Genomic DNA, 17,674 nt, shown 5'->3' with positions numbered 1-17,674 from the left:
GAGGTTTATAGTTCTAATTCCTGTTGTTTTTAACTGTTCCCAAATTTATCCTTTCAACATGTGTGAAATAAAGGTCCAAGTATTTTTTGAAAACTTAAATTTATTTTCTAAATAGGATTTTATGAATTCTTGCTTGGACACTGGCAGTGTATATAAAACATATGAAAGGTTGTCAATGTGAACAATTAATGTAACAAAATGTTTGGATTCTTCCCACATTAGCTACTTAATATCATGACATTGAAAACCCTGACTTTTCTTGACGTGCTGAGTGCAACTTTTTTCTTGCATGAAATTAGAGAGTACTGGCCACATTAGGATTCCAAAGGCTTGGTGTTGGAAACAATGCTGGCAAGCAAAGTCTAGGGTGTCACAGATTGGAGATCAATAATTTGAGGTAAAACCATAAACAACTGGAATACTGTTTAAATATTTAACAGTTCAATATCTATTGTTTTCTCCTTTATATTGATGACCAAATAAAATCATAATGGGGTTTAAATTGTGGTTTAATAATTCAGCTGTAATAGATAAATTGAGCACAGAAGTGTGAAAACACATTTGGTCATGAGGGAGCAGTCGTACATAGTTCGGACTAAAGATCCAAAGATGTGAATTCAAATCCCACAATAGATGAGAAATTTAAATTCAGCTCATTAATTGGAAATGAAAAAGCTAATATTTTTAACGATGACTGTGGAACCAGTAGATTATCTTTTTCGGTAATGACCTTGAGGCAAGAAAATCTGCGGCTTTAACAGGTCAAACATGTATGTGAATCTAGACTCGCCCTGTGAAATGGCTGAGCAAACTACTCAGTTGTTCCAAATTGCAACCAGAGAATATAATAATAATAAAAAAAGAACATTATGGCATGAATTAAAGTAATGGATTGGAACATGAAAATCACCCTTATGAACCTGTGTGGTCCTTCTCATGAACATCTGAATGTGTTTTCAAATTAGTAGAGTTGACCTACAGAATAAACAAGCAACAACTTGTCATAATCATACCCATAGAATCACCATTCCAGACTGGTTCATTAAGGTCCTCACCTGCTGGATGATCCATAAGAGATTGCATTACAATTACTACAATCATATATGGACAGGAGGAAATTATCATAGATGTCCTCAGCATTGACTCTTGACCTCATCAAATCTGACCAAACAAGGAAGCCTCTTGCTAACTCACACTTACCATCCTCCCTCAATTGGTCACTCAGTAATCCTCCATGTTGAACACAATTTGGATGAAACATTGGAATTGGTTTATTTTTGTCTCTTGTACCGAGGCACAGTGGGGGGAAAAAAAACTTGTCTTGCATACGTTTCATACAGATTGATTCGTTATACAGTGCATTGAGGTAGTATAAGGTAAACAATACAGAATGCAGAATAAAGTGTGACAAGCTATAGAGAAAGTGCAGTGCAGGTATTTAATAAGGTACAAGGTCATAACAAGGTAGATTCTGAGGACAAGAGTCCATCTTATCGTACTAGGGGACCATTCAGTGGTCTTATAACAGTGGGATAGAAGCTGTCCTTGAGCCTGGTGGTACATGCTTTCAGGCTTTTGTATCTTCTGCCTGATGGGAGAGGAGAGAACAGAAAATGTCCTGGGTGGTTGGGCTTATTGATTATGCTGGCTGCTTTACCGAGGCAGCAAGAAGTATAGATAGAATCCATGGAGGAGAGGCTGGTTTCTGTGATGTGCTGAGCTGTGTCCACAAATCTCTGCAGTTTTTTGCAGCCACGGGCAGAGCAGTTGCCACACCAAGCTGTGGTGCATAGATTAAAGGTTGGTGAGTGTCACAGGGGACATGCCAAATTTCTTTAGCCTCCTGAGGAAGTAAAAGCACTGGTGAGCGTTCTTGGCCATGGCATCTATGTGATTGGACCAGGACAGGCAATTGGTGATGTTCACTCCTCTGAACTTGAAGCTTTCAACCCTCTCGACCTCAGCACCATCAGTGTAGACAGGAGCATGTGCACTGCCCCCCTTCCTGAAGTCGATGACCAGCTCTTTTGTTTTGCTGACTTGTCATGACACCATGTTACAAAGCTCTCTATCTCCTTCATGTACTCGGACTCGTCATTATTTGAGATACGGCCCACTACAGCATTATCATCTGCAAACTTGTAGATGGAGTTAGAGCAGAATCTGGCCATGCAGTCATGAGTGTATAGGGAGTAGAGTAGAGGTCTGAGGATGCAGCCTTGTGGGGCACCAGTGTTGAGAATGATTGTGCTGGAGGTGTTGCTGCCTATCCTCACTGATTGTGGTCTGTTGATCTGGAAATCAAGAATCCAGTTGCAAAGGGAGGTGTTGAGTCCCATATCTCAGAGTTTGGTGATGAGTTTGCTTGAAGTCATAGTTTTGAAGGCAGAGCTGTGGTCAATAAACAGTAGTCTAACATAGGTGTCTTTACAGTCCAGAAGCTCCAGAGATGAGTGCAGAGCCACAGAGATGGTGACCTCTTTTGGCTGTAGGCGAATTGCAGTGGGTTAAGGTTGTTTGGGAGGCTGGAGTTAATGCGTGCCATGACCAGCCTCTCAAAGCACTTCATGATGCTGGATGTCAGAGCCACTGGGTGGTAGTCATTAAGGCAAGTTGCCTTATTTTTCTTAGGTACGTTCAATGCCTATTCGCAATTTCCCTTTAAAAGTTGGTGGACTGGACTGTAAACTGCTTGGATGAGAATATTGTAGTTCCCCCATCTAGATTATAACATCTGTCATCACAAGTGACTTCGTAACACTGACAGGTCTTGGCCACCATAGTCAGTTCTCATCAGTGTTCAGTACATTTCCATGTTGAGTGCCATGGTAATAGCCTTGTGGTTGAACCATCTTTGTCTCTTCCTGAAGATCTCATGATTTCAAAAGCCAAATTTTAGCCTTTTTAATTCACTTAAGTGATATCATAACAATGATAATTCTACAAAAAAGTATTCCATTTGGTATAAATCATTTTGGGATTCTGAATTGTAATCCTCCTTTTTCTCTAGTCATGAATGTGTATTCTGTAACTAGTTGTACCTCTGGCCATGCTGTTTCACTACAGCTGCAACACTGGTAGCTACCCTAGTGTAAAATTACCCAAGTACCCAACATGCAGGACAACCTATTCTGTCCAATTAGCACCCATCCGTATACACTGAAATCACCAGTAAAGTAATAGAACTAGAGAAAAAGGAGGATTGCAATGATCAACTGTACGATGAAGCACCGCTTATCATGCACAATAGACTACTTACTTATCTGGGTGAATACAGCTCCAACGTTGCTCTAAGTTTGACATTATCCAGAACAGCCTGCTTGGTTGGCATTTCATCTGCCGCCATTAACGGTAATGGTATTGGTTTATTGTTGTCACTTGTACCGAGATACAGTGAAAAACTTGTCTTGCATACTGGTCGTACAGGTCAATTCATTACACAGTGCAGTTACATTGGGTTAGTACAGAGTGCATTGAGGTAGTACAGGTAAAAAACAATAACAGTACAAAGTGTCACAGCTACAGAGAAAGTGCAGTGCAATAAGGTGCAAGGTCACAACAAGGTAGATCATGAGGTCATAGTCCATCTCATCGTATAAGGGAACGGTTCAATAGTCTTATCACAGTAGGGTAGAAGCTGTCCTCAAGTCTGGTGGTACAAGAGCCTCAGGCTCCTGTATCTTCTACCTGATGGAAGAGGAGAGAAGAGAGAATGATCCAGGTGGGTAGTGTCTTTGATTATGCTGGCTGCTTCACCAAGACAGCGAGGGGTAAAGACAGAGTCCAAGGAGGGGAGGCTGGTGTCTGTGATGTACTCTCTGTAGTTCTTGCGGTCCTGGGCAGAGCAGTTGCTGTACCAAGCCATGATGCATCCAGATAGGATGCTTTCTATGGTGCATCGATAAAAGTTGGTGAGAGTCAAAGGGGACAAACCAAATTTCTTTAGCCTCCTGAGGAAGTAGAGGTGCTGGTGAGCTTTCTTGGCCATGGCATCTACATGATTTGACCAGGACAGGCTGTTGGTGATGTTCACTCCTAGGAACTTGAAGCTCTCAACCCTCTCGACCTCAGCACCATTGATGTAGACAGGTGCATGTACACTGCCCCCTTTCCTGAAGTCAATGACCAGCTCTTTTGTTTTGTTGACATTGAGGGAAAGGTTGTTGTCATGACACCATTCCACTAAGCTCTCTATCTCCTTCCTGTACTCCGACTCATCGCTGTTTGAGATACGGCCTACAACAGTGGCATCATCTGCAAACTTGTAGATGGAGTTAGAGCAGAGTCTTGCCACACAGCCTTGTAGGGGCACCCGTGTTGAGAATAATTGAGCCGGAGGTATTGCTGCCTATCTTCACTGAATGCAGTCTGTTGGAGGGATGTTCTGCCCTTTTACATTTTACATCACTGGAAAGGCCCTTTGGCCCATCATGTCTGTGTTGACCATGATGTCAGTCTAAACTAATCCCATCTTCTCGCACATGGTCTGTATCCCTCTTTTCCCTGCCTGTTTATATGTCTTTCTAAATGCCTCCTATCATATCTGCTTCCACTACCTCATCTGGCAGTGCATTCCAGGCACCTACAAATCTGAATAGAAAAACTTGCCTTGCTAATCTCCTTTAAATTTTCCCCCTTCACCTGGAAGCTATGGTCTCTAGTATTTGACATTCCCACCCTGTGGAAAAAGGCTCTGACTATCTATACCTCATAATTTTGCAGCAAAAAGCAAACGGCTGGAAAAACTTGTGAGTTGAGCAGCATCTGCGGAGGCAAAAGGAAAGTCGATGTTTGATTGGGAATAGGCATCGATGAGTCGAAGTACAGTGGAATGGTGTCATGACAACAACCTTTCCCTCAATGTCAACAAAACAAAAGAGCTGGTCATTGACTTCAGGAAAGAGGGCAGTGTACATGCACCTGTCTACATCAATGGTGCTGAGGTCGAGAGGGTTGAGAGCTTCAAGTTCCTAGGAGTGAACATCACCAATAGCCTGTCCTGGTCAAATCACGTAGATGCCATGGCCAAGAAAGCTCACCAGCGCCTCTACTTCCTCAGGAGGCTAAAGAAATTTGGTTTGTCCCCTTTGACTCTCACCGACTTTTATCGATGCAACATAGAAAGCATCCTTTCTGGATGTATCATGGCTTGGTACAGCAACTGCTCTGCCCAGGACCGCAAGAAACTGCAGAGAGTTGTGGACACAGCCCAGCGCATCACCGACACCAGCCTCCCCTCCTTGGACTCTGTCTTTACCCCTCGCTGTCTTGGTGAAGCAGCCAGCATAATCAAAGACCCCACCCACCCAGAATATTCTCTCTTCTCTCCTCTTCCATCGGGTAGAAGATAGAGGAGCCTGATGGCATGTACCACCAGACTTAAGGACAGCTTCTACCCCACTGTGATAAGACTATTGAACAGTTCCCTTATACAATGATATGGACTCTGACCTCACGATCTACCTTGTTGTGACCTTGCACCTTATTGCACTGCACTTTCTCTGTAGCTGTGACACTTTACTCTATACTGTTATTGTTTTTACCTGTACTACCTCAATGCACTCTGTACTAACCCAATGTAACTGCACTGTGTAATGAATTGACCTGTACGATCCTTATGCAAGACAAGTTTTTCACTGTACCTGTGAAAAACCAATACCATAATAAGCCAATACCAAAACCAAATGCCTGTATCTCCTGAGATGAAGAACCATCAAGCTTTCTCCTGTTACTAAACCTTTTGCAATGTACTCTACAATTGATTCAACCATGCCTAGATATATTGGACTGTTTGGTCACTGCACATGAAGAATAGGATGGAGAAGGATTATTTGTCCATAAGTCAATTTTCCCAGATTTCCTTCCATTTAAATTAACAATAAGAAAACTCGGCAGGCTTCTTTACTGCTGTTCCCTAGGCAATTCATTTTATCCAGATGCAGGAACAAAAAAAACCATAATCTTTTAAATGCTGAAGAATCACAGGTAAAATGATAGTTTGTGAAATATCTGTCTGATCCCCTGAGACAGTTGTTTAATGATACTCTGTGATGTTACTCTGAAACTACAATTTATATTATTTGACCCTTACCACTTTGTTCCACATCTGACATTTCCATGGGGCCAGAAGGATAAAAATTCATCACGATTCAGAGTATTTTATTAGTCACTTATCATGACAATTGCCATTATCATTCTTCACAAGATTTTTATCTAGATCACTATTAAAGGAATTAATCATGTAATAGTAGCTTACTTTGCATTTATGACAGATTATTCTACTCTCATTTTGGAGTATATTTTGCATTTATTCACCATTTGAACATAGTTTAAAGTTCCTGATTTGCATCTCTATTATTCATGGCTGAGACTTTTAAAATCTAGGCAATGATCTTTTGCCTTTTTTTCACTGCATTGAAAATAAGTTCAGTTCTTTAGTCCTCTCATAACTTACAGCTTATGGGCAGCCATACTTATTACTTTCATTTCTGTCTGAGTTAAGCTATTTATCAATGTCTTTGAACATGGGGTGAGAAAAGTGTGCGTGTTATTTGAAATATTGCAGCAATATTCATTTATGCTGATTTTCAATAATTATTTTTTGGCTTAGTCAAGTTGCATTGAAATGTATTTGATAATTTGATTAGCTTCATTGATTATAGTTTCACATTATTGACATCGTAACCAAGATGCATATTAATGCATATACATGGACAGCAGTAAAACAATAGAAAATATGTTGAATTTCCGAAAATCATCAAATACTACATTTCTCCTGAAGGAAAATTGTATATTTATTTCCTTCAGCATTTTTATTTTCATTTTGTTTTCATTTCAGATTCAGATTGCACATTTAGCAAACTGTAACTCAAACAAGATGACCAGCTAAATGCAAACAATGGAATGAATCTAACCTTACAAAACAACTTCTTAAGTTGCCCTCTGATTTTTTTTGTATCTTTCAGAAACCCACCACCAACTTTGTTGCACCCAGGAAAATGGTGTAAAGGATTCAACAACTTCATTTCACAGTATGTACTGCTTCCTCTAAATTTATTTTATCCAGCCCAGGGTTCAAATTAGTTTGCAGTATTGATTTGTGATAAAACGTGACAGCCAAACTGACTTTGTCTAGTTTACATCATCATTAAAATTTAAAATTAAACATCGCTATCTCTAAATCAGTGAAATATTTTATAATGTATAATGCATTTTTATCCAGGATTTTTTTTTATTTCCTGAGTTTAGTCTTAGCAAAATGACTTCTATATTACTGAAAGCATTATTTATGTAATATAATTTTTATTCATGTACTTGAATTGGGCATTACTGTCAGGACCAGTATTTATTGCCCATTCGTCATTGCCCTTCCGTTTTTGATGAATTGACTTTTTAAAACCATCTGCAGTCCTTCTGGAACTGTTGCAGTCCTCCTGGTGAAGGTATTTCCAAGGTAGGTATTATTGGATATTTGGTGACAAAGACAGAATGGTTATATATTTATAAGTCAGGGTGGTGTGTGATTTGGAGGGGAACTTGCAGCTACAATACTCATGCATCTGCTGCTGTTGTCCTTCTTAGCGTTATAGCACTTCACAGAAATTGGCACTTCAACTCAACAAGATCATGTCAACCATCAAAGACCCACTTTACACTAATCCTGTGCCAATCCCATTTATTCTCGCCATTTTCTCATCAACTCCTCCAGATTCTACCAGTCATCTACATGCGAGGGAGAAATCAAAGTGGCCAATTAACCTATCAAATCTGCACAGGTTAGGGATGTGGGAGGAAACTAGAGCAAACAGAGGAAACCCACACAGTCCATAGAACCATAGAACAATGCAGCACAATACAGGCCCTTCGGCCCACCATGTTGTGCTGACCTTCCAACCACATCTAAGACTACCTAACCCCTTCCTCCCACATATCCCTCTATTTTAAATTCCTCCATATGCTTATCTAACAATCTCTTGAACTTGACCAATGTATCAGCCTCCACCACCACCCCAGGCAGTGCATTCCATGCACCAACCACTCTCTGGGTGAAAAACCTCCCTCTGACATCTCCCTTGAAGCCATGCCCTCTTGTATTGAGCATTGGTGCCCTGGGAGAGAGGCGCTGGCTATCCACTCTATCTATTCCTCTTAATATTTTATATACCTCTATCATGTCTCTCCTCATCCTCCTTCTCTCCAATGAGTAAAGCCCTAGCTCCTTTAGTCTCTCCTCATAATCCATACTCTCTAATCCAGGCAGCATCCTGGTAAATCTCCTCTGCACCCTTTCCAACGCCTCCACATCCTTCCTATAATGAGGCGACCAGAACTGGACACAGTACTCTTAAGTGTGGTTTAACCAGAGTTTTGTAGAGCTGCATCATTACTTCGCGGCTCTTAAACTCGATCCCACGACTTATGAAAGCTAACATCCCATAAGCTTTCTTAACTACCCTGTCCACCTGTGAGGCAACTTTCAGTGATCTGTGGATATGAACCCCCAGATCCCTCTGCTCCTCCACACTGCCCAGAATCCTGCCATTAACCTTGTACTCTGCCTTGGAGTTTGTCCTTCCAAAGTGTACCACCTCACACTTCTCTGAATGAACTCCATCTGTCACTTGTCAGCCCAGCTCTGCATCCTATCAATATCCCTCTGTAAGCTTCAACAGCCCTCCACACTATCCACAGCACCACCGATCTTTGTGTTATCTGCAAACTTGCTAACCCACCCTTCCACCCCCTCATCCAAGTCATTAATAAATATCACAAAAAGTCGAGGTCCCAGAACTGATCCCTGTGGGACACCACTAGTCACAGCGCTCCAATCTGAATGCACTCCCTCCACCACAACCCTCTGCTTTCTACAGGCAAGCCAATTCTGAATCCACATGGCCAAGCCCCCCTGGATCCCTTGGCCTCTGACCTTCAGAAGAAGCCTACCATGTGGAACCTTATCAAATGCCTTACTAAAATCCATGTAGACCACATCTACTACACTACCCTCCTCAATCTTCCTGGTCACCTCCTCAAAGAACCCTATCAGGCTAGTGAGGCAAGATCTTCCCTTCACAAAGCCATGCTGGCTGTCCCTAATCAGTCCATGATTCTCCAAATGCTCATAGATCCTATCTCTTAGACAGCTTACCCACCACAGATGTAAGGCTCACTGCTCTGTAATTCCCTGGACTATCCCTACTACCTTTTTTGAATAAGGGGACAACATTCGCCACTCTCCAATCATCCGGTACCATTCCTTTGGCTAACAAGGACTCAAAGAGCCTAGCCAACGGTTCAGCAATCTCCTCCCTCGCCTCACGAAGCAGCCTGGGGAATATTCCGTCAGGCCCCAGGGACTTATCTGTCCTAACATTTTCTAACACCTCCAACACATCCTCTCTCTTGATATCTACATACTCTAGAACATTACCCTTACCAACACTGTCTTCAGCATCATCAAGACCGCTCTCCTTGGTGAATACTGAAGAGAAGTATTCATTGAGAACCTCACCCACTTCCACAGCTTCCAGGCACATCTTCCCACCTTTGTCTTTAATTGGACCTACCTTTACTCTAGCCATCCTTCTGCTCTTCACGTATGAGAAAAAAGCCTTGGGATTCTCCTTGACCCTACTCGCCAAAGCCTTTTCATGTCCCCTTCTTGCTCTCCTCAGCCCCTTCTTAAGTTCCTTCCTTGCTACTCTATATTCCTCACGAGCCCTGTCTGATCCTTGCTGCTTACACCTAATGTATGCTGCCTTTTTCTTCCTAACTAGTTGTTCCACCTGTCTTGTCACCCACGGTTCCTTCACCCTGCCATTCCTTCTCTGCTTCATCGGGACAAATTTATCCCTAACGTCCTGCAAGAGATCCCTGAACATCGACCACATCTCCATAGTACATTTCCCTTCAAAAATGTCATCCCAATTTACACTCTCATAGCCTCATAATTCGCCTTTCCCCAATTAAATATCTTCCCTTCCTCTTTGCTCCTATCCCTGTCTATGACAATTCTAAAGGTTATGGAGCAGTGGTCACTGTCCCCCAAATGCTCACCCACCGATAGATGTCACCTGACCTGGTTCATTACCTAAAACTAGATCTAATATGGCATTCCCTCTCGTCGGCCTGTCAACATACTGTGACAGGAATCCGTCCTGGACACACTTAACAAACTCTGCCCTGTCTAAACCCTTTGGCACTAAGCAGGTGCCAATCAATATTTGGGAAGTTGAAGTCTCCCATGATAATAACACTGTTATTTCTGCATCTTTCCAAAATCTGCCTCCCAATCTGCTCCTCAGCATCCCTGCTGCTACCGGGGGACCTATAGAATACTCCCAGTAGAGTAACTGCTCCTTTCTTGTTCCTAACTTCCACCCATATTGACTCTAGAGAGGATCCTTCTACATTATCCACCCTTTCTGCAGCTGTAATAGTGTCCCTGACCAGTATCACCACCCCTCCTCCTCTTCTCCCCCCCTCCCTATCCCTTTTAAAACACTGAAAACCAGGAATACTCGATATCCATTCCTGTCCTGGTGTCAGCCATGTCCCTGTAATAGCCACAATATCGTAGTCCCATGTACTTATCCAAGCTCTCAGTTCATCTCCCTTATTCTTGATGCTTCTTGCATTTAAATGCACTTTAGCCCATCCACCTTACTACTTTTATAGCCTGTACTCTGCTTCTCCTTCCTCAAAGCCTCTCTACCTGTTAGATCTGACTTTTCCCCATCCCCTTCTTCCTCTGACCTACTCCGGTTCCCATCCCCCTCGCAAACTAGTTTAAACCCTCCCGAACCACCCTAGCAAACCTGGCTGCAAGGATATTGGCCCCCTCCTCAGGTTTGGGTGTAACCCGTCCTCTCTGTAGAGGTCCCACCTTCCCCTGAAGAGATCCCAATGATCCAAAAATCTAAAACCTTCCCTCCTGTACCAACTTCTGAGCCATGCATTTATTTGCCATCTCCTCCTATTCCTACCTTCACTATCGCGTGGCACTGGCAGCAATCCCAAGATTGCTACCCTTGTGGTCCTGTTCTTCAGCCTTCTGCCCAGTTCCCTAAACTCACTTTTTCAGGACCTCATCCCTCTTCCTACCGTTATCGTTGGTACCAACATGAACCACGACTTCTGACTGTTCTCCTTCCCGCTCAAGAATCCTGTGGACCCGATCAGTGACATCCCAGACCCTGGCACCTGGGAGACAACATACCATCCGGGATTCATGCTCACTGCCACAGAACCTCCTATCTGTTTCCCTGACTATCGAGTCCCCTATCACTACTGCCTTCCTCTTCTCCTCCCTTCCCTTCTGAGCAGCAGGACCGGTCCCAGTGCCAGAGACCTGGCTACTGCTGCTTGATTCCTGCAAGTCATCCCCCTCAACAGCTTCCAAAGCGGAAAACCTGTTATTGAGGGGAACAGCCTTCGGGGTCCTCTGCTCTATCTGCCTGTTCGTTTTCCTTTTCCTTTTCTCTCCCCTGACAGTCACCCTTCTATCTACTTCCTGGACCCCAGAAGTACCTGCTGTAAGGGGGGTGACTCTCCTGATGTACAGTATCTACATAACTCTCTCCCTCCTGATGCTCCACAGTGTTTGAAGCTGCAACTCCAGCTCATCAATTTTGAGCTGAAGTTCCTACAGCCTCATGCACTTACTGCAGACGTGGTCATCGTGGACCACAGCAAGGTCCACGAGCTCCCACATCAAGCAGCTGCAGCACACCACCATGTCCTCCATCTGAACTAACTTTTTTTTCCCCCTACCTAGTTTTTTTTTCCTACACAAAAATTTATAATAGGTAACAGGTAAACCTTACCTTTACTTACCAGCTACTCTCCCACCTTGGCCCTTTAAGCCAAAGCCCCTTGAGCCAAAGCCCAAAACACTCTGCTCCCTCTCACTCCGCTGCCCACTGGATATGGCAGTTGTCTTTTTAAACTGCACGCGCGCTTCCGACAGACGTCATGCGCCTGCGCAGTTACTCCCCACTATCCCTGAAACCGTTAGAAGAAAAAAAACTTATCTCTTCAGAACTCCTCGGCTGCTCGCTTCTCACTCCCGATCAAAACGCTAGGAGAACATGCAAACTCCACACAGACAGCATTGATCAGGATTGAAACAGGGCCGCTGGAGTTATGAGGTGGCAGCTCTATTAGCTGTGCTACTTTGCTGCCCTTACTTGGCAATAGAGGCTCTGGGTTTGGGAGGTACAGTCAAAGGAGCCTCAATGAATAACTGCAGTGTATTTTGTGGATGCTAGACACATTAGCATAGTGCGCCAGTGGTGGGTGAGTAACAGTCAAGCCACGTCTTAATCGTCCTGGTCAAAAATCTCACTCTCAAGTCTGTGTGGTATGTGGTTGCATTGGCCATCCATATTTTTAAACAAATTCACACACAGGCATCATCTGCTTCTCGGGCAGGAGTGGAGGCAACTCATCCTCAATCCTGAGGAACTGCCCAAGAAGAAAAAGAAATAGACATCATCAAGTATGGTGTGTTGCTTTGGCATGGATGAAAAGCCTTTGGGTTCTTGAATAGTCAGGGAATGACATTCAATGAGGTAAGTGTATTCTGTTCTTTCACATTCATAATGTGCCTTGTAGGTGGCGAGGAAGGTTTGGGGAATGAGGAGCTGAGTTATTCAGCTTCTGACCAGCTTTTGTAACCACAGTATTTCTGAGTGGTTCTGTTGAGTTTCTGATCAATGATGATCCCCAGGATGTTGATGGTAGGAGTTCTTGATGATGATAGTGCTGCTGAACATCAAGGACAGGAGATTAGACCCACTCCTCCCCCTCCCCAACCCTTATTGAAGGTGGTACTGCAGTTACTTGCTAAGGCTACTCTGACAGCATCTCCTAAATTTGCAAACTCTATCCACAAAAAGAGTCAAGGCCACAGGCATGTGGGGAGCTTTAATGTAATAGCTGAGATGATGTTGGGCCCTTTAGACCTTGCTGTATCCAGTGCTTTCACCTGCTTCTTTTTACATAGTTGAAAGCTGGAGGGAGGAGGTCCAGATGGATCATTCATTTGGCACTTCTAGTTAAAAATAGTGCTGAATACATCAGTACGGTCTTTTACATCCAAATGCTGGTTCCTCCATCATTGAAGACAAATGCTCATAGAGCACTTCAATTATTTAAATGTACACTGCCATTCAAGATTGGATGGGTTGAATCATGCTTCATCTGCCCCACCCCATTCACTTATCTTGCACCTGCATTTGCCCTTTGTGGCACCAATGGACCAAGAGGTCAGGAAACCATGGCTATCCTGTGAGTCAATGCAGGACTTGTGAGTGCCTTAGGTAGTGGATTCTGAGGCCCTCACCTGATGTTCTTTTGACAGCTTCCTGCTTCTTAAGCTTGGTTTTAATTACTCTTATAATAGACATCTATTAGCATTATGGAATGATTTGGCCTTTTTAGTGTATATCAGAACTGGCCAATTCTGATTAAAGGTCTTCAACTTTCAACCTTAAATCTCTTTCTCCCCACCACTGCTGCCTGAGTATTTCCAGCATTTTCTGGTTTATTTCAGATTTCCAGCAAATGCAGTTTTGAGTGTCTCCAGTTTGTACCTCACAGTCAAAAGATTCTGCTCCTGTCCCTGTCCACATTCATTTCCTCCTGTTGTCTCTCCCCCAGACAGATTAGCTGTGATTAATAACCCTTTATAAACCTTTCTCAGCTGACTGCAACCACGTGTCATTCAGTCTGTCTTGATCTTCAATCTCTTGCAGATATTCCCTTTGTTCTTGTCATCCCTCTCCTTTCTCTCCAATTTAAAGCATGTTTGATTTCTAATTTTTTTTCAGTTCTGATTAAAAAGTCATTGGCCTGAATTGTTAACAATTTCTGTCGTCCCAGATGCTGCCTAACCTGCTGAGTATTTCCAGTGTTTCTGTTTTTAGTTTTAGATTGCCTGATCTGTTATAAAATAATGAAATTTAGCAGAATGATAGTATCATATGACAAAATGGAGGCTATCCTTACTGTAAAGATGGAGCTTGATCTCCCCGTGGGTTGTGAAGTGGTTACTTCTAATGATATTACACTGGTCAGCTACATTTGTGATGGGCATATTGTGGATCAAGGATCAAATAAAATAGAACTGAAATTGGACTGAAAGAAGTTTTAAGAAAACTTTTAAGTGTTTCATCATAATCACCAAGGTAAAATTCTTCAGATACTGGAAATGGAGGGTGGGGGGGGGGGGGGGTGGCGCAGAAATCAGATAATACTAGAAATACTCAATGTCAAGCAAGAATAGTGAGGGGAGAAATAATTAACATTTTAGGTCGATGATTTAGGTCAATGCAAGAAGCTGCAGAGAGTTGTGGACACAGCCCAGTGCATCACGGACACCAGCATCCCCTCCTTGGACTCTGTCTTTACCTCTCGTTGTCTTGGTGTAGCAGCCAGCATAATCAAAGACCCCACCCACCCAGGACATTCTCTCTTCTCTCCTCTTCCATTGGGTAGAAGATACAGGTGCCTGAGGGCACTTACCACCAGACTTAAGGACAGCTTCTACCCCACAGTGATAAGACTTGAACAGCTCCCTTATACAATGAGATGGACTCTGACCTCACGATCTACCTTGTAGCTGTGACACTTTACTCTGTACTGTTACTGTTTTTACCTGTACTACATCAATGCACTTTGTACTAACTCAATGTAACTGCACTATGTAATGAATTGACCTGTACGATCGGTTTGTAAGACAAGCTTTTCACTGTACATCGGTACAAGTGACAATAGTAAACCAATACCAATACCTTTCATCATGAATTATGGGAAGAATAAAATGGGACTTGTGTAAGATTAGTGTAAGTGGATCAGCATGGTCTCGCTGGTCCAAATCACCTGTTTTCATGTTGTATCACTCTAGGCCATCATAATGAATTATGGTATGTGTATTGTAGTGCCCACTGGTTCTGCAGATCCTTGAGCCTATATACCATGTGCTCCCAGTCAGGACAAGAACATGAAGAACAAGGAAGCAGGCAGAATGTTCCTTTTTGTGGATGCCTCCATGCTGGACCTCTAGGTAGCTCTTTCGTTCAGGTCTAGATGCAGACCAAAAATTGGTCACTTGATCCCACACCTAATGACTAAATGAAGATTAGACATGTAGCGCTCAGATGGACTCAGAAGGAACAGACCATTTAAATAAGCGTAAAAAGCTTTCACCATGTAAGCCTGGAATATAGTTTCTTTTGGTTTGTGAAATTATATGGGCCTGGGCCAGATAATGCTACATTGGAAGCCACTGCTTTATGCGGTTGAGTGGTACAAGGAACCTTCCTAAACTCGGCCCCCTAATGTTGGGTTCTTGCCAAACAGCAAAATGGTGCATAACAAAATGATTGTGCAGAGGCAGAGCAAAGAAGCAGAAAGTGTGCAGTAGAAATGTGATCTCCTGCATACTTTCTGCTTTGCTCTCCTTTCTGAGAGAGGATTGAAGAGAAATTTGCACATCCAGTTGCTTCTAATCATTTGTAACCAGATTCAAAAGCAAGGTTTGCACTTTGATGGTTTGACAGTTTGTTATATTGTGTAATTGAATAACCAGAGTAAATTCCAAAATGTGCAAACTCGAATGGGAGAAATGTGTGAAACAAGAAAAACTGCAGATTCTGGAAATCTGGAGCAACACACAAAAAGTGCTGGAGGAACTCAGCAGGTCAGGCAGCATCTAGAAGCTCCTGACCTGCTGAGTTCCTCCAGCATTTTTTGAGTGTTGCTATGGGAGAAATGTGTCCTTGTGTGCCTGTGTAAAATGGATGCTGATATGCTCCTACTTCTTCAGTGCTTGCAACCAAGTGTGAATTTCTCCCATTTAGAGTTCAAAGCAACATTACTAGATTAACAGTGCTCATTATGCATCATTTGTTATTATCAGGCATCCGATATATGTTTTATAACTACCTTAAGGACTTGTAGATTTTGCTTAATGTGGCCTTCCTATATTCACTTTTTCTTCAAAACAAATAACACATTGGAAGGCAAGCAGGCCTCTTCAGTGACAATTGGTAATAAATGGTGGCTTTACCGATGACATTCACAGTCAGCAAACATCCCACATATTGTGCACTTGACTTGATGCATCAGTTTTTTAAACACCCAGTTCACTTTTCAACTAAACTTAAGTTTGTCTTCATTCATGTAGGAATATTTAATGAAACTACCAATGCAGAATAAACTGGTTACTCTTTTATTTTCCATAATGGAATTGGAAACTTTATAATTGTGACCCTTAATCTGGTTCTAATACTCGATGCATTGAAATGGGATGCATTTGTTAGCAAATGGATGCTGATAGCTGTTTTCACAAAATAGAAGTACAGTATAAACTGTACGTGAATGATTTTCTACATATTAAAACTTTTCATAATGATGCCTCAGGTTAAATGGTGCATTAATTTCATTGCTTGATTTACTCCTTAGCAATTTCAGGACAATTCATAATTCTTTGCCTTTTTGGTGATATGAATCACAGAAATGCAATTGGCCTAGCTCCAGAATCTGCCATGAATCATTTTTTGCCACTGAAAGGATATAGATTGTGGATTAAATACAATAAATGTTGTAAGGCTACTCAGTATTTTACCAGGTCCTTCATCTAGTCTCAGAGTGCTGAGTTTACTCTGAACTTCTTAATTACTGCTGTTACAAACCAGCAACAAAAGAAACACACCGAGTCATGTATAAGTGTTAAAAACTACTTTATTAATAACTACTTATGATAATAAGAAAAATAAAAGTAAAAATGTTAGAATGTTAGAAGTAAAAATGTTAAATCTTAAACATTAACCCCAAAAACTAAACTCATAGTGTGTGTGTGGGTGTGTGGGTGTGTGGGTGTGTGTGGGTGGCAAACTCCCAAACTCCAAGTCCAGGAATAGTTTTCAAAGTTCAGTTCAGCAAGCCATAAGGTGAAACATGAGCAAAGGCTTCTTCAAAACCACCATTGACTGAAGAGGAAATATGGATGTAGAGAGTAATTACGAAATCCAAACGTTCCATGATGGAACCCATACGACACCTCAGTGTCTACTCAGCAGTGACTACTCCACCGCATCTGCCTCACCCCGAAAGGCACTCAAATCGTGGCTGTCCACACAAATACCTGTTTCCTTCTACAGGTCAACAACAAAGTGAACTCCATTGCTTTGTTCCGAAGTATCTGCCACCCTGAAAAGCATCCAAGATGTGGCTGTCGACACAAATACCTGTTTCCCTCTACAGGTTAACGACAAAGTGGACTCCACCGGATTACTCCAAAAATCCATACGTGGATTGTAGTGACAGGCACAGTTATTGTTTCTCATCCATCGATAGAGACTAGCAGGCTGATATCTCTCCCTTTCTCTCTCGCTCTCTCTCTCTCTCTTTCTCTGTCTCTGTCTCGCTCTCTCTCTCTCTCTCTCGCGCTCTCTCTCTCTCGCGCTCTCTCTCTCTCTCTCTCGCGCTCTCTCTCTCTCTCCCTCCCTCCCTCCTGACTGATTCCGACTGACTGCTTCAAAAACGTCATTACGTCCTTTATCGTCTGTTGTCGTAACCACGCCACACACACACACCACTATGCTCTATCTTAAAGGGATATTCACCAATAGTAACTTAGTCCGTAACACTGCATAAGACTTGTGCATCA

The 17,674-nt window shown here is 42.5% G+C and overlaps 1 protein-coding gene across 1 annotated transcript in view; it reads left to right on the top strand.

Moving 5' to 3' along the window:
• Window positions 1–17,674, top strand: part of myo3b (myosin IIIB) — a 316,747-nt gene that overhangs the window by 61,606 nt on the left and 237,467 nt on the right. The window contains exon 7 of the mRNA XM_052029302.1: window positions 6,966–7,031. Coding sequence (XP_051885262.1) covers window positions 6,966–7,031 — 66 coding nt within the window. The remainder of the gene's footprint in view (window positions 1–6,965; window positions 7,032–17,674) is intronic.

This window comes from Pristis pectinata, chromosome 1, assembly GCF_009764475.1.
Source record: "Pristis pectinata isolate sPriPec2 chromosome 1, sPriPec2.1.pri, whole genome shotgun sequence".
Classification (NCBI taxonomy): Eukaryota; Metazoa; Chordata; class Chondrichthyes; order Rhinopristiformes; family Pristidae; genus Pristis; species Pristis pectinata.
The sequence above is the reverse complement of the archived record's forward strand: the minus strand, read 5'-3'. Positions and strand labels throughout refer to the sequence as shown.